At 37.6% G+C, this 24,113-nt stretch overlaps 2 protein-coding genes across 4 annotated transcripts in view; one reads left to right on the forward strand and one right to left on the reverse strand.

Moving 5' to 3' along the window:
- Positions 1-24: 24 nt before the first annotated feature.
- Positions 25-14,692, reverse strand: sco1 (synthesis of cytochrome C oxidase 1). Of its 3 annotated transcripts, XM_081369471.1 has the most exons (7): positions 14,395-14,692; positions 11,676-11,789; positions 2,215-2,305; positions 1,881-2,078; positions 824-916; positions 617-732; positions 25-474 (listed from the first exon to the last, which is right to left on the reverse strand). In XM_081369471.1, the coding sequence occupies exons 1-7, from the start codon at positions 14,563-14,565 to the stop codon at positions 340-342; spliced, it is 918 nt and encodes a 305-aa protein (XP_081225597.1). In that variant the 5' UTR covers positions 14,566-14,692; the 3' UTR covers positions 25-339. The 3 variants fall into 3 exon arrangements, with proteins under 3 accessions (XP_081225597.1, XP_081225596.1, XP_081225598.1); XM_081369470.1 differs by lacking the exons at positions 11,676-11,789; positions 14,395-14,692 and adding an exon at positions 6,842-7,558 and having other exon boundaries at positions 31-474; XM_081369472.1 differs by lacking the exons at positions 11,676-11,789; positions 14,395-14,692 and adding an exon at positions 2,880-3,080 and having other exon boundaries at positions 31-474.
- Positions 14,693-15,550: 858 nt separating this feature from the next.
- Positions 15,551-24,113, forward strand: part of tbl3 (transducin beta like 3) — a 28,200-nt gene continuing 19,637 nt past the window's right edge. The window contains exons 1-11 of the mRNA XM_081369760.1: positions 15,551-15,752; positions 15,891-15,942; positions 16,245-16,340; positions 18,169-18,216; positions 18,295-18,436; positions 19,675-19,759; positions 19,905-20,075; positions 20,168-20,243; positions 20,371-20,467; positions 22,849-23,060; positions 23,141-23,282. Coding sequence (XP_081225886.1) covers positions 15,721-15,752; positions 15,891-15,942; positions 16,245-16,340; positions 18,169-18,216; positions 18,295-18,436; positions 19,675-19,759; positions 19,905-20,075; positions 20,168-20,243; positions 20,371-20,467; positions 22,849-23,060; positions 23,141-23,282 — 1,153 coding nt within the window. The 5' untranslated portion in view covers positions 15,551-15,720. The remainder of the gene's footprint in view (positions 15,753-15,890; positions 15,943-16,244; positions 16,341-18,168; positions 18,217-18,294; positions 18,437-19,674; positions 19,760-19,904; positions 20,076-20,167; positions 20,244-20,370; positions 20,468-22,848; positions 23,061-23,140; positions 23,283-24,113) is intronic.

Consider the following 24,113-nt stretch of genomic DNA (forward strand, 5'->3'; position numbering starts at 1 on the left):
CCCTGGTAATTAATTCAATTTATAGAATTTACATAAATTATGAATTTATTTATTTAATGATGTAATTAGTGATGCAACATGGTACCACACAATTCATCAACGCAATGCATTACAAAAATAGCAATCAAAACGTAGTTTATTTAAGTTGAATCCCTTGAATTAGAATGCTGTGAACAGAAATGAATAAAGATCAACAGAAGTTACCGTGTTGGGCTGCGGCAAAATGGGGAATGCTTCAGAATCTTTGATTTTGTATATCAGGTTTTCACTTCAAATAAATAAAACCCATTTCATAGATAAATAAACACTCAAGTGTGTGCTAAAGTCATGCACTTTGACTCATTTTCCATGTTTGTACTTTCTCATGTAGGATGCAATGGATGAGGAGATCTCAGAGGATTTCTTGTTCTGTCCAAAATATTCAAGAAACTGGCCATCAGGTCCCACCAGGTACATTATGATGGTGTGATCTACCTGCAATCACAGGGAAATACAGTATTTGCATGCTGACTTCAGGCTTGTGAGATTATCAGGAATTAAATTCATTAACATGAGGCAAGAGAAAACCAATTTTACACAAGCCAAACCACATAATTAAGGAGAACCAGTAACTCACAATGTAGTCGTTGTCTTCATCTTTTGGGCCCTGGCTGTAATACACTCTGTAGGCTCTGGACGCTTGCTCAACCTGGGCAGTTTTGCCTGTCAGACCGATCAGCTTTGGGGAAAACTCTGCATGTGAGATATTAAAAAATATAAATGATGAGGAAATCATTTCACAGCATATGGTGAGTGCAGAGTAATGAAGATGATCCCTGCTCACCTTTGACGTACGCTGCCATTGCTTCGGGTGTGTCTCTATCAGGATCAATGGTGATGAGAATTGGTGTTAAGTCTGGGAGGGTTTTAATTTTATCTGTGACAGAAATGTAAGACACAAGTAGAGTTCCTTGAAATGGGTCTTGTACTTTTTTTCTTTAAAATAAAAGCCACTTTTGTGTGCCATCTGGTATAATAATAATAATGATGATGATAAAAGCAATAATAATAATTATTATTATACATGATTAATTATATTATTATTAATTCTTAATATATATTATTAATATTATATACACATATATTTTATTGATATAGCACATTCCCAAAGATTTTATAAAAATACATTCATATATATATTTTAGTGGTAGCTTAAAGGGACTATATGTAAATATTTTCATGTATTAATCTTTTTTTGCTAATCAATCACACCAACTTACTAGGTTGTTTATGAAAGCCTGTAGACTGATTTTTAAGTGAAGGACTCGGGTCATTTTTGCCAGGAAAATACAAAGGATGAGATGTTTACACACTCCCGAGAGCCTCTTATCCGTTCAATGGCACATGAAATTAAATACAATATTCTGGATAATGCCGAAAGAGACGTTCTGTACTGTAATGTCAATGTGTCATGCAAAGAAAAGGAATTAATTTAAACTATAGCCTCACATAGTCAGATCTATATAGTCTATAGTCTCAAATATACTTTATTATCAAACTATCATAACGGTGTGATTTTAATGACCTCATCTGTCGACATGATGCCGGTTATTCGGAATATATCCGGACCTTGAATCAGGTTCAGTTTCTTGTACGTTACGTGTGAACAGTAAGTTGTTGCAGTTCACTTGCAGGCCACCGGTGTCGCTAATAATAAGGGTTTCTGAACTCTACATAGAGCCTGTTTAAGTGTCCAAATTCTTAGGGGCTACTTTATAAAATACAATCCAGCTTTATAGACATTATTTAATATGATATTATGCACACATCAAACCTGAGAGCTTTATAGTGTCAATAAAAATGTGGCTCTACGTAGTAAAGAAAATTAAATTATACATTACCAATCTCATCAACGACCTCAATCATTTTCTCCAGTTCATCAGGACAGATGTCTGGACAGTGTGTGAAACCGAAGTATATCAGGAGCCACTGGCCGAGGAAATCTTCACTCTTCGTGGGTTTATTGTTGTGGTCGACAAGGGAGAATGGTCCTCCGAGAGCTGGTTTTCCCATCGACTTTGTTCTTTCTTTCTCAATCACTACAACAACAAAAACACATTAATGATAAAGCTATCATTATGTTGTGGAGCATTTTCATAATAATATAAGGATGTAAAAACAAAAACAATGTGGTGTAGGTTAATCATTTATACATGCATAGATCCAAGTCCTTACTTTCCTCTTTTTCTCTCTTGAAGTATTTCATCCCAAGAAGAAGACCTCCTCCCAGCGCAAAGGTGATGGCAAGAGATTTCCATGTAACTGGCTGTGGAAAAGAGACATCAGTACTATTCATTTGTCTGATTAAAATACACCCAATCATTGGTAATCCACAGACAATGTCAAACACTTTTTTGAAGTGTCCTATTAAAAAAGGGTAACACATTTGGATTGCTGGGAAGGGAACTGAGATTATTGTGTCCTGAAGTAAAGTTCAAGCAAAGTTTCTTTTTTTGAATACTGTATACTAGGGGTGTGACGGTTAGTATATAACCGTGAGACCGACGGTTATAGTTGAACACCGTCATTAGAACTCTATAACCGCCAAAACCGTGTTATTAAAATATTTTTTACAAACATTTTTTTATCATAGAGAATGTTTAAATACTAATTAAAAACAATTGTTAACAGTCTGTGTTATTAGTGATTTACATCGTTTCCAACTGTATTTGATTCTTTGCCGAGTACCCCCTACCGCCAATCATTTGAGATAGAAATAAAAGCTACGACTATGATATAGTGATGTGCCATCATTATGAGATTTATTAAACAAAGGAAAAACATTTGCAATAATAAACATTAGCAATAAACATTTGCAATAATAACAAATGTATCATTACCGTGATCGTGCAGTTTAGCCCTTGACTGGCCCCAAACATGTTTGATAAACGAAACATATAGCCTACAGTGTGTGTATATGTTATGTATGCATCAATATGCTATAATAACATATATTATACTATTTGTGTTTCAGAATACACACGAGGGAAACCGGAGATCTGACTGCACTGTTTCAACTGGTTTATTCGGCACACTGCAACAACAACAACCAACAGCACGGGGGTGCCCTCTAGTGGCCATCAGGTAGTGTAACAACTCAAATACATTACATCTCTCCCTCCTTATTTCAGTCTACCCCGTATTTCTTTTCAACATAAGAACTGCTATTTCTAAGAAATCACAGTTAGGACCCAACAATTAGTAGCCCACCCTCAAACACTATTATTTGCAATGTTCACTTCGCTACTTACTCAAAAGTATGTAACACTTTTAACATATACAACTGTGTATAGAACATTTACACATTTTACAGATCAAGTCTGTTAGGTGGTTTACGGGTTCTAACGGGAAATCTTCTCACAGTTGGGGAAGAAACAGTAACTGGCTCAACAAGCTTGGTTACATGTTGATCTGGAACATTTGGTTCAGTATCATTAGCTGTTAAAGACAACTCTTGCCCCTTAACATCCAGTGTTGGTGATGTACTATTTTCGGCTGACAATTGTTCCGTGCTTTGTGTAATTTCTGGATGACAGTCTAACATTTGATCTGCATGTCTTTTCCAGCTTTGTGAACTGTCCACCTGAACTGTGTACGACACTGGTCCTGACTGAGAAGAAACAGTACCGGTTTTCCACTTCTCCTCTCCCCTTCGATAATCTCTGACCAGCACTGAGCCACCCACATTGAAGTCTCTGTGTTTGGCATGAAGGGCACGGTGAGAACATTGTACTTTTTGTGCTTGCTCCACAGTCAGTTTCACACTTGGTTTCAGTAGATCCAGCCGTGTCCTCAATCTGCGATGCAAGAATAACATAGCAGGTGCTTCTTTTGTTGTGCTATGTGGTGTATTCCTGTACTGTAACAAGAAAGAGTCCAATCTCTGCTGTAACGATACTGGTTCTTTGGATGCTTTAAGTGAGTGTTTAAAAGTCTGCACGAAACGCTCAGCTAGCCCGTTAGTGGCTGGGTGGAATGGTGCAGAGCGGACGTGTTTAACACCATTTGCTTTCAGAAAACATCCAAACTCCTCTGAAGTAAATTGTGGGCCATTGTTGCTAACTAATGTTTCAGGTATACCGTAGCGGCTGAATAGACCACGCAGCACTTGAATGGTCTTGGAGGAAGTTGTCGAATCCATCACATAGACCTCTGGCCATTTTGAGTGTGCGTCAACAACTACCAGAAACATTCGTCCCTCGAATGGACCAGCAAAGTCGATGTGAATTCGCTGCCAAGGAGCTTCTGGCCATGTCCAGGGATGTAGAGGTGAGAGACACGGAGATTTTTGATTTTGTTGACAGGACATGCATGTCTTTGATTTCTCTTCAATTTGTGCGTCAATATTTGGCCACCAGATGTAGCTACGTGCTAGAGCTTTCATTTTTACTACACCTGGATGTCCTGTGTGTAAATCCTCCAACACTCGTTGTCTCAGATTAGATGGAACGATAACTCGCTGTCCCCACATCAGACAGTCCTGCATCAGTGAGAGTTCCTCCTTTCTTGTGAGGTATGGCCTCAGTGCATTTTCTGAATCTTTTGTAGATGGAAATGATCCAGTGGATACCATCTCTTTCACCCGACAGAGGATCGGATCTGCTCTGGTTCCTTTACTGATGTCGCTGCTACACACAGGAAGTGCATCCATTTTATTTATGAGGTAAGTGTCCACTGCATCTTTCTTGTCTCTGTGTTGTACCGGCAGTGGCAATCTCGATAACCCATCAGCATTCCCATGGTCATTAGCACTCCTATATTGAATTGTGTAGTTGTGTGCAGCTAACAGAAGAGCCCACCTCTGAAGTCTTGCAGCAGCCATGGATGGAGTTGCTTTGTTCGGATGAAGTATGGAAGTAAGCGGACGATGGTCTGTTAATAATGTGAAGTGACGTCCATATAGGTAAGTATGAAACTTCCTTACTCCAAAGATGATTCCTAGCGCTTCACGTTCTAGCTGCGCATAGTTTTGCTCCGGTTTACTCAGAGTTCGAGACGCGAAAGCTATGGGCCTTTCCCGCCCATCCGGCATCATGTGGGAAAGTACGGCTCCCACCCCGTATGGTGAAGCATCACAGGCCAAACGAACTGGGAGTCTTGGATCATAATGTGTGAGTATACTGGGTGTTAACAGCTGAGTTTTAGCATCTTGGAACGCTTTCTCACACTCTGGAGACCACATCCATTTTACTTCCTTGTGTAACATTGCATTCAGGGGGTGAAGAACTGTGGCCATATTTGGCACAAATCTTGCATAATAATTAACCAGTCCCAAAAAAGATCGTAGTTGGTTAACATTAACAGGAGCTGGTGCTTCGGCGATGGCGCGCAGTTTATCTGGAGACTTGTGAAGTCCTGATGCATCTATCACATGCCCCAAATACTCCAATGAAGTTTTGAAAAACTCACTCTTCTCTCTTTTCACACGAAGTCCACATTTTTCCAGCCGACTTAACACAGCTTCCAGGTTAGCTAAGTGATGAGCATTATCTCTTCCTGTGATCAGGATATCATCCAAAAAACAATGTACACCCGGTAGTCCTTGTAACACTTGTTCCATGACTCGTTGGAATATCGATGGAGCTGAAGTGATGCCGAAGGGTAATCTGTTGTACACAAACATCCCCTTGAGGGTCGTGATGGTCAGGTATTTACGTGAATCTTCATGCACAGGAATCTGCAGGTAGGCATGTGAAAGGTCTAGTTTGCTAAATCTTTGTCCTCCAGCCAGTGACGCGAACAGATCTTCAATCCGGGGTAATGGATAATGTTCTGCACACAGAGCTGGATTCACGGTTATCTTGAAATCGCCACAGATCCTAACATTGCCGCCCTTTTTTATTACAGGTACGATCGGGGTTGCCCATTCACTGAATCGCACAGGTGAAATGATTCCTTCCTTCAGTAAACGATCAATTTCTTCTTCCACCTTGGGTCTGATGGCGTACGGTACCACCCGAGCTTGGAAGAATCTTGGTTGGGTTCCCGGTTTCAGACTCAGGGTCGCTGTATATTCATTGAATGTCCCTAAATCTTCTTTGAAAACTTTGGCATACCTTTTTAGGAGACTTTCAAATGTTCCTTCATTAACTTGATGCACTGCTCTTACAGTTTTTACTTCACGCCAATCTAGACGAATTCTGCGAAGCCATTCTCGTCCCAACAGAGGAGCTGCGTTTCCTGGAACAACATACAAAGGTAAACGTACATTTTGTCTGTTTAGCTTGACACGCACTTTGATGACGCCCTCTGGTGGGATGACCTCGCCTGTATATGTCTTGAGAACAACGTTCGTCTGGCGTAATCGAACATGACTCAGTTTATCTCTGTACAGTTCACTTGAGATAATAGAGACCGCCGCTCCAGTATCCACTTCCATATCGACTGGCAATCCTTCAATTTTTGGTTGTACTTTTATTACCGATGACACTAAATCAGTTTCACTTTTCATTTTGTTCACCTGTGAAGAATTGTGCGATGTTGCTGTTACTTTGTGTAAAGTCAGTTCGGTATCCGTGTCCGAATTTGTCTCTTCCTCACTCTTTTCCCTATTAGCATCCACTCTGTGAATTGGTCTTTTCTTTGTCTGTCCCTTCCATTTTGCACTTTTTCCCTTTACTGTAGTTTTAAATGTTTTCTCCTCTGTCTTATTACCCTTACACATTCGTGCAATGTGGCCTTTCTTCCCACACTTGTGACACACTTGATCTTTGTAAAAGCACTCATTTTGGCTATGGTTGGGCTTTCCACATCTATAACATTTTTCTTTTGACGATTCTGACGACAGAGACATGGCATTTACCTTCAATGAGTTGCTCAAGTGCTGTGATTCTCTAGATACAGCCTCCATTGACATCGCTATATCCACAGCCTTTTTATACGTGAGCTCCGATTCAGTTAATAGCTTCCTTTGAACTGATTCGCTACTCAGCCCACACACGAATCGGTCTCGCAGTGCGTCATTTAAGTTGTCACCAAACTCACAGTGCTCCGCCAGTTTCTTTAACACCGCCACATATTGTGCGACACTTTCCCCTTCTGCTTGATTTCGTTTGTGAAATTTGAACCTCTCTGCAATCACAATGGGCCTGGGGGTAAAATGTGCTTGAAGTGTGTTCACAATCTCCTCATATTCCATCGACCCGGGCTTAACTGGTGCAATTAGACTACGCAACAGTCCATACGTCGATGCTCCCATTACACTGAGGAAAACTGACACTCTTTTCTCTTCACTAATGTCATTTGCCTCCACAAAGTGTTCAAAACGTTCAACATACGTAGGCCACTGTTCTCTTGCCTCGTCGAATGCCTCGATCTGTCCGATGATCGTAGTAGCCATCCTTTTTGCTCGGCCGATGACTTGATATTTACAGTGGGAACTTTATTCTCGTCGCCAATTTATGTTATGTATGCATCAATATGCTATAATAACATATATTATACTATTTGTGTTTCAGAATACACACGAGGGAAACCGGAGATCTGACTGCACTGTTTCAACTGGTTTATTCGGCACACTGCAACAACAACAACCAACAGCACGGGGGTGCCCTCTAGTGGCCATCAGGTAGTGTAACAACTCAAATACATTACAGTATATATGATGTGTATTACATTTTAACTCAAAAAACAATTGTAATAAAAGATTGGATCATAAGATGCGCAATATTTCGGGAGACATGGTTTTTACCACTTAATGAAGTTTTGTAAATCATCAGACATGATTTTTACCACTTCATCAAGTTTTGCTTTGTAGAAAGCCTTTCTTTAAAACGAATTTCGTTTTGTACAAATTGTATCTTAATTTTAATAAATGTTTCATCAACCAATTTCATGTAGCCTATTTAATAAATAAAAAGAAAACATAGTAGACAATATAATAACCGCGACATGCAGGCGCGGGCGCGCCGCGTTCACTTGCATTGCATTTCATTGTGAACTAGTCTAGAGCGCATCTCATCGTAAATTAATGAAACTCAGCGTAGGCCTATGCCTCATACATTAGCATTAAATATCTTTGCTGCATCCTTTCTAGAACAGACAAGGGCTTTCTTGCGGCTCGCATCAGCAGAGCATTGCATCGTCCATAGACCGCAAAACAATCAGCGGATGGCGGGCGGGTGCGGCTTTGAAAAAAAAAAAAACATTGGTGCGGATGTTGAGATATTAATTTTATTTGTTTAATAGGCGACCAAGTAGCTAATCAGTGTCTGCTCGTTTATTCAAACTAAGTTGTCCTATAACAGACGACCTTCGCAACGCCCCCCCCCCGGCCGACGGTTATGTTATGAACCGTCACATTTGACTCACGTCATAACCGTCATCACCAATTCTGAAACCGGCACACCCCAACTGTATACTGTAAAATATTTCTGGAAACCCTGTATATTTGCATTCAAAAATGTGAAATGAATACTTCTATCCAGAAAGGATTCATTAAATTGATCAAACGTGACAGTAAAGACATTTAAAATGTTTTTTAAAAAAAATATGTAAAAGTAAATGTTGTTCTTTTGAACTTTCTATTCATCAAAGAATCGTGAAAAAAATGTATAATTGTTTTCACAAAAATGTTAAGCAACACAATTGTTTTCAACATTGATCAGAAAGGTTTCTTGAGCAACAAATCATTATATTAGCATGATTTATGAAGGATCATGTGACACTGAAGGCTGCAATGATGTAATGATGCTGAAAATTCAGATTTGATCACAGGAATAAATTACATTTTAAAATAAATTACAAAAGAAAATAGTTATTTTAAAATTATTTAAATTTTTATTACTGTTTTTACTGTATTTTTGATCAAATAAATGTATCCGTTTGCTTATACTAATTTACAAATGCATTCCAAATTTGTTATTTTTATGGACCCTTTTATCCAAACCCAGGGTATTGGGAAAACAACAATCTTTCAGTTAGCAGTCCTGGGGCCTCATGTATAAAACTTTACGTAGATTTCAAGTGTGTACGCACAAAAGATAGATTTTGCGAACTCACAAAAGTTTTCAGATTTATAAACCGTACTTATGCCAGAACATGCGCAAAATTCCATTTAGAAATCCTTATCGGTGGAAGATTGTGCGTACATTCCTCCCCACCAGTCTCCTCTATGAGATACGGACTATAAATGGCATTTGTGCCGTCACATTACATTACTAAAAATGATTTAGTATCCTTTGTCTTATTTTAAAATAAATATATGCTCAGAGTCGGATCATTATGGAAGCTTGTTTTCGCCACAGAATAATATACAAATTTTTTCAATTTGAATATCACAATTATAAGTTTATATCTCTCAATTCTGACTTTTTATCTCAGACTTGTGTGATATAAAGTCGCAATTGCGAGTTATAAAGTCAGAATTGCGAGATATGAACTTGCAATTGCAAGTTACAAAGTCAGAATTGCGTGATATAAAGTGTCAATTGCGAGTTATAAAGTCAGAATTGCGTTTATTTAAAGTCGCAATTGCGAGTTATAAAGTCAGAATTGCGTGATGTAAAGTGGCAATTGCGAGCTATAAAGTCAGAATTGCGTGATATAAAGTGGCAATTGCGAGCTATAAAGTCAGAATTGCGTGATATAAAGTGGTAATTGCGAGTTATAAAGTCAGAATTGCGTGATATAAAGTGGCAATTGCGAGTTATAAAGTCAGAATTGCGTTTATTTAAAGTCGCAATTGCGAGTTATAAATTCAGAATTGCGTGATATAAAGTGGCAATTGCGAGTTATAAAGTCAGAATTGCATGATGTAAAGTGGCAATTGCGAGTTATAAAGACAGAATTGCGTGATATAAAGTGGCAATTGCGAGTTATAAAGTCAAAATTGCGTGATGTAAAGTGGCAATTGCGAGTTAGAAAGTCAGAATTGCGTTTATTTAAAGTCGCAATTGCGAGTTATAAAGTCAGAATTGCGAGATATGAACTTGCAATTGCAAGTTACAAAGTCAGAATTGCATTTATTTAAAGTCGCAATTGCGAGTTATAAAGTCAGAATTGCATGATATAAAGTGGCAATTGCGAGTTATAAAGTCAGAATTGCGTTTATTTAAAGTCGCAATTGCGAGTTATAAAGTCAGAATTGCGTGATGTAAAGTGGCAATTGCGAGTTATAAAGTCAGAATTGCGTGATATAAAGTGGCAATTGCGAGTTATAAAGTCAGAATTGCGTGATGTAAAGTGGCAATTGCGAGTTATAAAGTCAGAATTGCGTGATGTAAAGTGGCAATTGCGAGTTATAAAGTCAGAATTGCGTGATGTAAAGTGGCAATTGCAAGTTACAAAGTCAGAATTGCGTTTATTTAAAGTCGCAATTGCGAGTTATAAAGTCAGAATTGCGTGATGTAAAGTGGCAATTGCGAGTTATAAAGTCAGAATTGCGTGATGTAAAGTGGCAATTGCAAGTTACAAAGTCAGAATTGCGTTTATTTAAAGTCGCAATTGCGAGTTATAAAGTCAGAATTGCGTGATATATAGTGGCAATTGCGAGTTATAAAGTCAGAATTGCGTTTATTTAAAGTCGCAATTGCGAGTTATAAAGTCAGAATTGCGTGATGTAAAGTGGCAATTGCGAGTTATAAAGTCAGAATTGCGTGATGTAAAGTGGCAATTGCGAGTTATAAAGTCAGAATTGCGTGATGTAAAGTGCCAATTGCGAGTTATAAAGTCAGAATTGCGAGATATGAACTTGCAATTGCGAGTTATAAAGTCAGAATTGCTTTTATTTAAAGTCGCAATTGCGAGTTATAAAGTCAGAATTGCGTGATGTAAAGTGGCAATTGCGAGTTATAAAGTCAGAATTGCGTGATGTAAAGTGGCAATTGCGAGTTATAAAGTCAGAATTGCGTGATATATAGTGGCAATTGCGAGTTATAAAGTCAGAATTGCGTTTATTTAAAGTCGCAATTGCGAGTTATAAAGTCAGAATTGCGTGATGTAAAGTGGCAATTGCGAGTTATAAAGTCAGAATTGCGTGATATAAAGTGGCAATTGCGAGTTATAAAGTCAGAATTGCGTTTATTTAAAGTCGCAATTGCGAGTTATAAAGTCAGAATTGCGTGATGTAAAGTGTCAATTGCGAGTTATAAAGTCAGAATTGTGCGATGTAAACTCGCAATTTTGAGAAAAAAAGTCACAATTATCTTAAAATGTTTTATTCTGTGGCGGAAAACAAGCTTCCATACATCGATTACTGTTCTTGTGAGAAATATTTCCTCAGCAATTTAGTTTAAAGAGGAAGTTTCATACACCTAGCACTCTTCGCTGTCATTAAAGGGATAGTTCACCCAAAAATGAAAATTATCCCATGATTTAATCACATTCACATTTACATTCATATAATTTTTGTTTAACCTCTAGATAATGACTTAATGAAACTTGAGTACTTAATAACTCCTTTAACGAGAGGTATATTCAATCTAAATGTGTAGGCCTATATCAAAATGAAAACAGAGTTGAAAATCAATCTGTTTACTTCACTCACTCCAGTAAAAGAGTGCGGACATGTTTACGCTATAAATCCCGATATGTGCGTGGAAATTTGCGTACGCACATTTTCATACCTTTTTTTGTGCATTCGCAAGGTTTATACATCAGGCCCCTGATCTTTACATCTTGCTGTGAATGAGGCTTACACCAGTCTTCTTGTTGTTGGATTTGTCTCTGCTAGATGAGGGAGGTGGAGGTAGAGTGGACAGCGTCCGCATGTTGAGAAGGGACACACATGGTGCTGTCCTACATGTCCTAAACTGAAGAAGAAAGTCACATACAAATACAATAAAGAAGCATGCTGGAGTTACACTCCACTACATACAACCATTATTTATAAAACAGACACATTTCAGACCAGTGGTTCTCAACCAGGGGATCACTAGGGGGCCCTCAGCAAACTTTGAAGGGGCCTGCAGGATGATTTATAGAGTTTCCTCACCAAAAAATTAAAAATCTGTCATTAATTACTCATCCTCATATCGTTCCAAACCCGTAACATTCGTACATAGCACTTGCATTCATAAAATTGAGGGTAAACCACTGTCGTCACATGGATTACTTTTATGATGTCTTTACTACCTTTCTGGGCCTTGAAAGTGGTAGTTGCGTAGACTGTCAATGGAGGTAGAGAAAGCTCTCAGGATTAGTGATCGACCGATATATCGGTCGGCCGATAAATCGGGCCGATATTTGCGGGTTTGACGTGTATCGGCATCGGCCGATACGCGGCTGCTGCGTTCGCCGATAGTTTTTTCCCGGCATTATTTACAGACAGGTGTACGCATGCAGCTCTGTGTTGCTGGAGACGCTGCAGTTCACGTGCAGCCCATGCACTGCCCCTCCCACACTAGCAGAGTGCTGAAAGCCTCTTCAAGACAAAGGCAAGTTTTAAACTTTCAAAGCGTCTTTTAACTGTTAGACTTAGCTGAAATATTGCCATACACTTTAAAAGTGGAAACACGTTGCTCTATATGTGCGTGCAACTAAGCAAGTTTGTGGGTCCAAATGGAAAACGCGAATGCCTCTATAAAACTGCTTGTCATTGTATTTAGGGAGCTGCAAATAGCTAAGTTTGAGGCTATCCATATGCATACGGCAGCCGTTACGAACACTGGTCATCATAGGATTAAATAATGCCGACGTTGTTCCGTGATATTTGTGGGAGTTTTATTCAGCAACCACCTGGCTGAGGTTTGGACGTGTGCTCATAAAAGAAGCGACGCGGTTGCGACACATCGCGCTCGTTTGTCCAGGCGCTTCTATGCCGTGGTGAGATGAAAACAAATACATTTTTTAGGGCCTGTTCACATATCGCGTCTTTTGCGCGCTCAAGTTCGTTATTTCAAATGTAGGCGCGCAGTATGCGCGCTCATAATGGAAGCGACGCGCTTGTTTTTTCCAAGAGCGTCCGCGCCGCATCGAGATAAAAACATCTCAACTTTTCAGAATGCCGCATCTGTGGTGGAATAATACGACAGCATCGAAAACTCGGCCGAACAGCTGATCATAGCTGGACAGGGCGGATTTTTATTCCTCACCTCCATAAATATATGTAGTCGTAAAGGGCAGGAAATAAATTAATCCTTCCTCCATGTCATCATGGAGAGCGCAGTTCATGGCTGCATAGCAAAGACAGACGTTTACTATGCTGCTTGCTTGTTGCTACTGTGTGCAATAGTGTAATTATTTTATTCATGCTTAAATATTTATTTTCAGAATTTACTTAAAGAATTTGAATTATGCTTAAATATTTATTTTCAGTAATTTTAGCACTGAACTTTTTTTTTACTTGTTCTACCTCACGTTTTTAATATTTGTCAAATATTGTTTTTTTTTAAGTTCAATAAATGTTCCTTTTTTAAATTGAGACTTGTAACATTTGTTATCATCATTGTGTCATTTTTATGATTTAAATTGAGTGAGCAAAAGCAGTATCAGCTCCAAATATCGGCCCAAGAAAATCGGCAGCCCGTATCGGTCATCAGCTAAGGCTGATGAAAAAAAATCGGTATCGGCATCGGCACTAAAAAATCCATATCGGTCGATCCCTACTCAGGATTCATTAAAAAGATCTTCATTTGTGTTCTGAAGATGAACGAAAGTCTTACGGGTTTGAAACGACATGAGGGTGAGTAATTAATGACAGAATTTTCATTTTTGGGTGAACTAACCTTTTAATATGGTTTAATTTAATTCATATTAAAATAATCTAAAAAAAATAAAAAATAAATTAAGGTCTAAACTGAAAATGTATTTTTCATTTAAAAATGTAGGCTAATCCCTATTTCATTGCGAAGTTTACTTATTATCATTATAAACTATTTGTATTGAACATACAGTTCTTGAAACTTCTGTAATCACAAAAATAACTAGGCTAGTTGATTAATTGAATATAATGGCACTCACAGCTTCTGTCAATAAAAAAGGTCGAAAACAAGCAGCTGTGTCATAATTACAGCAGAAGATATCAATAGTTTAACTTAAATGAGGGACCTTTGAATATTGTGTTGGACATACAGATCCAATACAGACAAACCACCAACTTCAAATATGCCAGTGATACAATTAAAGGTACAATTAATACATAAAGATGACAGACAACACTTTAATCACTCTAATTACCTGGCATATGAAATATCAGGAGTAGATTTGATCATTTATGAATGACTGAACAAATACAATTAACCATGGTTTTACTTCAAATAAAATAAAAATATGGTTATTTAAACCATGGTAACCACAAATTAACCACGGTTTATACCATGGTATTTGTAGTAAACTGTGGTTATACAAATGGTAATAAATCCGTCAAAAAACATAAAAAAAAACATGGTTACTACACATTTTAAGCCAGTGACCTACCAGTGTGTTGGTCTGTGACTGTGTTGATCTGGAGACACTGCAGAGACTTTGAACATTATAACGTTTACTGACACAGGCTGCTCTAAACATCTGACATCTTAAACTTGTTAAACCTGAAACTGCTGTTAAACCCATAACGTTAGTGCTGAGCCTGATAGATATTAACATCATGCTTCCTCAACGCGGAAGTGACTGTCGGTTTACACAACCTAACGGCGTACATACGTCGCATACAAATGGCTGACCCTGGATCAGCTGTTAATATGAAAAACAACGAACTGAACGAAGATCCAACTGATCTGAGGTCTGTTTGAGGATATGACATTGAAAAAGCGGAGGTGACGTAAGAAGACTTCTTCGCGTCCATGGACGGAGAATATTTATTTTTTGTCTATGTATTATTATTATTTAATTTTTGATATAATTGTTATTGTATTTTATTATTATTTTATTTGTTGTTTTATCTGGATTTTTTTCTGTTATTCTAAATCCCTCGTAACAGTTTGTTTGTTCTTAATCATTGCTAAAGGCTAATATAATACGGTACTATCTATGTTTTCAAATGTCAAATGTTACTGGCAAAATGTTAATATATATATATTGGTGACATCTAGCGCTTTAATTTTAAAACACGATACAAAGCCGAAAAGGGAAAAAGACTTTAAAGATTACTGGTCAATTTTAACACCACATTCTCCACAATATACCAAACAAAAAAATAGAAAGAAAAAAAAAAATAAGTAAGATACACACAAATAAAGTAAGGGAGAAGGAGGTTTACGTTACAAAACCAACATCCTTCAATAAAGAATACAAATACTTTGCTTTAGGACTTTTCATATTCCTATCATATTCTCCAAATACATTGAACAACAAAGCCGGATTGATAACAAATTAACTAAAACCGAAAGAATGTAGGTTATTTTTATAAATTTTAAACAAATGCGCTTGTGAACATTTGAAAGATTATTTTACCATCGCTTATGTTATGCTCTCTCCTTTACTAAAAAAATATAGTGATATTATTATTGTTGTTGTTATTATTATTATTATTATTATTATTATTATTATTATTATTATTATTATTATTATTATTATTATTTATTTATTTATTTAGTTAGTTTATTTAGTTTGGCATTCGTTATTTCGTTTGTTTGCCACTAGAGGTCACTGTAGCATGCGTTTTCATCTTGACGTCATATTCGTGCGACATTGGAATGAACACATGCACCATGCGTGTAAAAATCAGAGGTGCATGAATTAAATACATATGCTTTTTACAAGAACCATAGTATTCCCAAAAAGTCGCAAACATCGTTTGTTGTCATGGCTGGACACACGCTGGTGTTTAAATCCAAGTAAGTGTACTTTATCGTCTGTCCTGACTGTTCTCAATGGAAGAGCCTCACTCGAAATGTGCAGCGACAAATTGAGATTACTGTTATTAACTGCCTTATTTGACAACTAGTTTATGATCGTCTTATTTGTTTGTTTAGTTATGCAGTCTCCAGCAAAATAGAGCCGTTCTATAAGGGAGGCAAAGTGCAGGTATGTCCATATTTTTAATAGTTTTTTTAGTTACACTTTATTTGACAGTGTCTTTGGTACATGCAGTTACTATAGTAAATAATAACTATAAATTATGCATACATGCAACTAACCGCAAACCCTTAATATAAGTTGTTACTTTAATATCATTCAGTACTTGGGTCTAAATGTATAATTACAGTGCAACAAAGACACCTTAAAATAAAGCGTAACCTTTCTTTAAATAATCATATTGTTAGACTAGTTACATTAACTCCAGCTATTATACCTGCACGTTTGACTTGTTTTGTATCTCCATACAGATAAGTCGTGATGAACAGCACATCTTCTGCACATGTGGATCAAGAGTCAACATTTTGCAGATCAGTACAGGGAAAATCATTCATAGTATTGAGCAGGTCAGTGTGTTACAGTTTAGTTTTTAATGAGCGTTTCTTCAACTGTGGGCGCTTCTGATCTAGTTCATTTAGCTTGTCTAAAACCGTGGACATGCATCAATCACACGAGAATGCTGGAAAAATTAATATTTCCAGCACATCTCATGTTGTGTTGTTCATCTCAACTGCACTATTTTGTTGCGAAAATGACATGTTAATCTTTTTTTTTAATATAAAATGTCTGACTGTATTGCCTCTTTCTAAGGTTAAAATCATTTTCTCAACATGAAATGATTTATGCTTGTTTTACTTCGTTTCTTTTTAATGTTTGTTGCCTAAAACATATCTTTAAATCTCCTCATTAGGAGCACTTACATACACCAGACTTTACAATTTTATTTCTACACTGTAAAAATTATTGTTGGTTTAACTTAAAAAAGTAAGTAACCTGCTTGCCATACATATTTCAGTTAGTTGAAACAACAACAAAAGTTAAAACAAAAAAAGAAAGAGATTGGTTTAATCAACAGAAACTCAAAATATTATGCTATTTAAACATTAGTGAATAAATTGATTTGACGAAAGAAAAAAAGTTGTAATAAATTATGAGAATTTTTTTTAACAGTGTATCTCTGTATTGTGAAGGTTTTGACAGATGGGTTTGTTCTTATATCATTGGCCTGATTTCTATAACATTTTATTACTAATAATATTGTAAAACATTAAAGTTCTGGAAAATTATGCTAATTAGTGCCGAATTAATTAGATGATGCATCATCTGCATACTTAAACATTTTAGAAAGCTTGTAATACAAAACAATTATTGTTGTATTAATGTGAGAATTACTGGTGAAGTATGATGATCTCTGATATGATTATTACCCTGTACAGGGTCTTTCCTTAAAGTCGGCATGAAACCGAAGTTGCAATAGTCTTTTCTTCCCTATTTTGAGTGGCGTATATCCGAGTGAATCGGCCTCTGGAGCAAGAACAAAATGTAGGCTGGGACTTAGAGCTGCACGATTCTGGATAATCTGATAAACACGATCTTCCCACGATAGTCTTGAAAAAATATTGAATTCATTTATTTTTAAAAATCGGTTTGAGTGATTCAGTGACTCGCTCATAAATACTTCACTTAGTTTCATTACTGGATGAATCAGCGTTTTTGAACACATCACAGTAACAAATACGTTCATTAACAGTCACTTGTCGCCACCTACTGGTGTAACAATGTAATTGATACAATCTTTATTTCAAAAGCTGTTTATATCCGAACTTTAAACTTTTATCCCAGTTGTTCTGTGATAATTTGAATTATTGTAAGACTGATATAATGATACTGTGTGGTTGAGAAGTCTGTCTCATACCTGTACTGTACATGTCAGCGGCAGCGCCAACGCAGATCCGTATTTTCTCTGATCACAAGATCACATGGGTGTCGAGATCGCAATCTTTCAGCGATTAATCGTGCAGCTCTAGCGGGACTTGATGTTTTCCATGGGGAATTGATTGGATGGTTGTGGTTTGCTATTGGTGGATCTCATGTGAGTGACAGGTTGATAGTAAAAACGTCATCAGAGAAGAGAAGAGATGAGCTGCAAGTGGGAGGGGAAGTTATTTTGATTAAAGATTACGAGGCACATGAATAAAACATTTTTTTTTTTTAAAAAGATGTGCACAGATACATCATTTATAATAAATACATTTAAAAATAGCAATATGATGAAGGGATTGAAATAAACTTTAGTGTGAACTTCATGTAATAAAATGATATAAAAGTGCCCAAAATTGAAGAAGCGCCATGTCTGTAAAATGACGGCCTGTTTTTCTCACTTTCTCTGAGCAGGATGATCAGGAGGACATCACCTCGTTCTCCCTCAGCCCTGACGATGAGGTGAGCTCACTCAGTGATCTGGCGTTGGACTGTCTGGTGTTTCAGGATGTCTGAGGCTGAGCTGTTGTTTCTCTGCAGATGCTGGTGACCGCCAGCAGGGCTTTGCTCTTGAAGCAGTGGGACTGGAAGCAGGACAAGTGCACTCGCTCGTGGAGGGCCATCCACAATGTGCCCGTGGCCAGCATGACCTTTGACTGCACCTCCACCCTGCTGGCCACAGGTCAGACATAAGCCAGATGTTTGATGCAACGAGTAGCACTATATGCGCCAGTTTTAATGTCAGCTGCAGTTGTGCTCAAAAGTTTACACACCCCTTGCAGAAGCTGTGAATAATTTACAAACAAAATAAGAGGGAACATACAAAATGCATGTTAATTTTTTTATTTAGTACTATCCTGAACAAGATATTTTACATAAAGGATGATTACATACAGTCCACAAGACAAAAAAATAGCTGAATTTATCAAAATGACCCGGGTCAAAAGTTTACATACCCCTGATTCTTAATACTGTGGCTCGTTATCAGGTATAAAAAGAATTTCTACCTAAACGGGTTAAGCTCAATGTCATGGTAATTACGATTAATCGTGCAAAAATTATTCATATTGTCACAGATTCTGGAAGGGGGGGTGTAAACTTTTGAACACAACTGTATATCTTCATAATAGGGCAAAATGTCATATCAAGATATTTTTTTTTTTACTACTTTATTACTTTATTTTTTACTACTTTACTTAGGAATCCTCTTGAGAAAAATAACACTTTAGCATGCTTTTAAAAAGATAGTAATACTATATTATTACATAGGATTACTATAATAATATATTGTAAAAGAATAAACATAAGTGTGAACAGAATGCAATGTTTTTCAGACAATTAATTGTATGTGTATTACATGTAGGGCTGCAAATACTAATCAATAAAATGCATTATTGTCGATAAACAACAAATTTGCTTATCGATTAGTCGTGTCTGCCCGCTGTGCTCGGTAAACATCAGCCAATCACGTCGCTTTACAGTAGTGAATAACCCATTTCTATGGACAAAACGCTTATGGTTGGCGTCAAACAGAGTATATTAAAAGTGTATTAAACACAAAGTATATTAAATGTAATACTGAATACCTACAGTTTAACCTACAGGTAAAATAATAATCAAGTACCGATATGTGCTGTATTATGTTAGTCAACAAATCATAAGTGCACTTCTTTAAAGCACAGCAAAATATTATAAAAATGATTTTCAAATGTATTTCAACATTAAACATTTACATTATTACAAAGTGCACTGTTTTAAAGTTTACGTATGTGTGTTAAGAAACGGTCATGAAAGTGTCTGGCCTTTTATTTCATTATTACAACATCATCTGCCAAAATACACACTCCAAGTGCACATCGACTAAAGTTAAGGGCGCTTCTTTTTCACAAGGGTAGTGAATATGTGTTGTTGTGTTTGTAGGAGGTTGTGACGGCACCATCAAGCTGTGGGATGTTGTGAAGCAGTACTGCACACACAATCTGAAAGGATCGTCTGGTGTCGTACAGTAAGCGCTGAAGAAACTCGGCTTCCAAAATTTCGAAATCATCTCTCAATTATCCTTTATAATTCCTTCCTTTCTGTAATGATGCAATACTGGCACAGCTGGTTGTTATGCCATGTCTGAAAGCTGTAACGTCTCTCTCTCTCAGTTTGGTTGAGTTTCATCCAGACATCAGCCGGCTGCAGCTCTTCTCTTCCTCTGCGAACTGCGGGATCCGGATCTGGGACCTGCGGAGCAGCAAGTGCGTGTGTGTTTTGGAGAGCCACTACAGTGCCGTCACATCGCTGGCCTTCTCTCCTGATGGACAAACGCTCGTCAGGTAAACGAACCGTCGCATTTCTCGGGAATCTCATCAAGCATTGTCCTCACAATAGTCCAGTTTTAATAAAGTCGCGCTGTCTCCATTTTTAGTTCTGGCCGAGACAAAATCTGTTCGGTGTGGGACCTGACGGAGAAGGCGGTGAAGAGGACAGTCCCTGTCTATGAGGTCAGGATGTGACGTTGTCCCATTTACCTTTCTAGCAGCTCAATTATTGTGTTTGTAATTAAGCAGGATACTCTGGAAACACGGCCTTGTTGTTTTACGTGGATTTGTCTTATTTGTGGATGTTCAGGCTGTGGAAGGTGTTGTTCTTCTCCCTGGGACGAGCGATTTCTCCCAGATGGGTGTGAAGAATGAAGAGTTACACTTTGTCACGGCTGGCAGCAAAGGTAAACTCTACTCGTTCAAATCTCAAAACTGTTTCATTTATAATGGATGCTAATCCATAAAAACAGTACTGACCAGGGGCCGGTTGCACCAGCTGTGCGTACGTAACAACTTAGACTAGTTATGATTTAAATGGACACTAAATTCAACTAAATTCACTGCTCAATATTTTTGCTTTGCACCATTAAACTTAGTTGAAGCGTAACTCTTTGTATGAACTAAATATTTATGGAAGCCTCCGATCAGGAGTAACGGTTGGAATAAAATAGCAGACAGACTGAACTGCATCAATAATCTCTTCTTTTGCCTGACAGAATTCTTTAGACACACTGTATATGATAATGCTGACATTTACACTTGCAGAACATTGTGTGAAAAGATTACTTTGTTAGCGGCTCCTCAACATGAACCCGTCCTAAACAGCGCGCCGCTGTGTGCATCTGTCCCATCGGTCCGTGTTATGCATGCCAAATAAAATCATAAGTCATAATCAATAAATGTAATTTCTTATGTTTTTTGTATCAGTACTTATTTATTTATCCTTATTCATTTAGTTTCAAATACAGTTTCTGAATGTTATTTACATATAAAAACAGTTATGTTATCCATGATTAAGAATCATATTTAAAGGAAACTTATTTTTACCGTTAGTAACGTGAGGCAAAAGAAGTTAGAATGAAAGATAAACTGAAATTCACAGCATTTCAACACAACTTCTGCTCACGTATTTGAAGGCTGCTATTGGATAATTGAGGGTAAACATCATATTACGTGACTACGCATTACTTTACGGAGAGCTTACGACACACTAGCTACATTCTGCCTTAAGAACAAATGGTGTAGCGGAATAAAGTACAGAGTTAGTTACAAACCGGCTAGTAGTTACTCAGCGTCTAGTGTGGACTTGCGTAAGAAAGAATGGCTGGTGCAACCCTACCCTGGTGTGCAACTACACACTAACTGGTGTCAGTGTTATTCTAGTATTATTTATATACTATTAGTAGTATTTATATAGTATTAATCAATAATGTGAATTAGCTATTATTTTTATATTTTCAATTTTAATTTAAGTTTTAGTCATTTTGTTGTGTGCTTTTTTTTATATTTAGCTTTAATTTATTTTGATTATATATATTTTAGTTTATTATACATTTGTTTTAGTAAGTTTGGTACTTAAACTTATTTTATTTTAGTTTGTTTGTTAAAGGGATAGTTCACTTTGAAAATAAATGTTGCTATGTTGTAGCTTACCTCAAGGGCATCCAAGATGTAGGTGTCTTTTTTTTCGCAGTAGTTTCAATTTTGATATTTTTAGATCAAACCGTTCTTGTCTGTCGGTCATATAATGCAGGTCGATGGTCACTGTCTCAAAACACAAGCACAGAGTCCAAATTAAAACAATTCCCCATCGTCCAAATTAAACAGTTCCCCATCGTAAGTACACATTGATGGCCTAAGACACGAAACGAGCGGTTTGTGTGAGAAAACGAACAGTATTTATATCGTTTTTACCTCTTGTAACACAGCACACGTCCAAATGATCTGACGGCGCGCGCGGGTATAGATATGTACATAGATGTCGCCTTGGCTACGGTTTCGTTCCAATGAACTGCAGTAGCAAAGGCGACATCTATGTATATTCACAGACAACATATGTTCACATTCATGGCACAATTCAAACGGGACCAGAAAATAATTATTTTCTCCCATTCACTTGCATTGATGATTTTTTTAACCTAGAGGTCCACTTGGGGTTTTACGGATGGGCGGGACTTACCAGCTCTATAATGTTGTGATGCCTAAATTTACTTGTAGCAATGAAAAAGATTGATTTTCGTTTTAATGTAGATTAAATGTAGTTTAAAAACATACATATAGGTTTTAAAAATCAAAAATGATTACTAGATTAGCCAATGGCTGAGGTTCATGACACAGAAACACTGAGACATCATTTCAAATGGGTACTTTATCACTGGCAAAATGGGCTTACAGGAAAACTTTCAATAAAAATAAAATAATCGGTGCTGCCTGACTAGAGAAAACAAAAAAAGTCTGTTGTCTTTATGAAAACTTATATAATGTATGGGCATGTTGCCATCCAGAAGAGTAAACAGTTAATTTTCATGTACTACCGACATTGTAACAATACAAATCGGGTTGAAAATTGTCAAACTTACACTTTAATCTGCTTTGTTGCATCTAATAGGGATACAAAGATGCATGCAAACCCTTTAAGCTGAATGAGAAAACGTTGTTGTTTAAAGATACACATTTTGCTTAAAATGCATGCATTAAAACATTGAATGATTTCGGTGCTGTGTGGCGCTCCTGTTCAATGCAGATATTGAGTCCTTGCTCTGAGTAATTGTGATGTTCTCCGCAGGTGTTCTTCGAGTGTGGGACTCCAGCTCAGCGCGCTGTGTGTTCACGCAGACTCTGCCTGATGCCCCGGCTCTCAGCACGGAGGAGGCCGATTTGGACCCGCGCTGTCTGGTGCACCTTCTGCCCATGCCTAAGTCCAACAGGCTGGCCACAGTCACCGCAGAGCACAACATCCTCATCTATCAGATGCCCGCGCTCACCGTGCAGCAGCAGGTAAGCCTCACAGCTCGTCTTGCGTCACCGCTGCACCTGGAATGGTGGATCATTCGGCTTGTTTATCTCTTCTTTTGAAGTTCGTGGGCTACAATGACGACATCTTGGATGTGAAGTTCCTGGGGAAGGACGACACGCACATCGTTGTGGCCACTAACAGCTCTCAGCTGAAGGTGTTTGATTTGGCCACTAACAGCTGTCAGATTCTGTATGGACACACAGGTCAGTGAGCCACTAGAGGGCAGCAGCACACTGGATACGCTACACACGCTGTGCTTTCATTCAAAACACTTCGGTTCACACCTTTCCAAATACCCACACTTGCAATCTTGGTCACTTGAGAGTGTGTGCACGCGACACTAAACCCGCACTATCTCAAATATCGCTTTCGGGAAGCTAAGCGTATCACGCCATGCATCATGTTCGGACACTCACGTGGAGGAAAACATTCCACTGTAATTGAAATGAATTAGATAGCCTATTAAATATAATTTGGTTGTAAACCATAGTGTTGCTCATTTTATCTTTTCAAAGAGGAGTGGGTTATGTGTACTCTGCACAACATTTGCAACTGCTTTTTGTAACTTAATTGGAAGCACCACAATTTTTAAATAATGTCTTTTGTTTCATGGCGACTACTGAACAGACATTTAGAAGTTTATTTTAAAATGCAAAGTATTGAATATCACAATAAAGCTCTGTAAACGCATGCATTTGTGCAACACTATAAGTGTGTCCCATCGGGTAATCAAATGTTCTGCACACACTTGCAGTCTTCAAGCCTACTTGAACACTTGGGCCGAATCGAGCGGCAACCTTCAAGACACAGAACTGAATTAAACCCCAAAAGGGAGTCAATTCTATATATCCCCACATGTTAAAATGCCCAACTTTACAGCAGAGAAAAATATGTTTACAGCCTGGAACAAAAAGTGGTTTTGGTCTATATAGCTAATTTTGCCCTTCGTCATGGCAACTCTGAGGGGGGTGAATATTTTTATAACTCATCGGTTTAATTTATATTAAGCCTCAAAGTTCTGCATAATTAAGGGC

Source organism: Scardinius erythrophthalmus (genome assembly GCF_964197995.2).
Source record: "Scardinius erythrophthalmus genome assembly, chromosome: 1".
Taxonomy (NCBI): Eukaryota; Metazoa; Chordata; class Actinopteri; order Cypriniformes; family Leuciscidae; genus Scardinius; species Scardinius erythrophthalmus.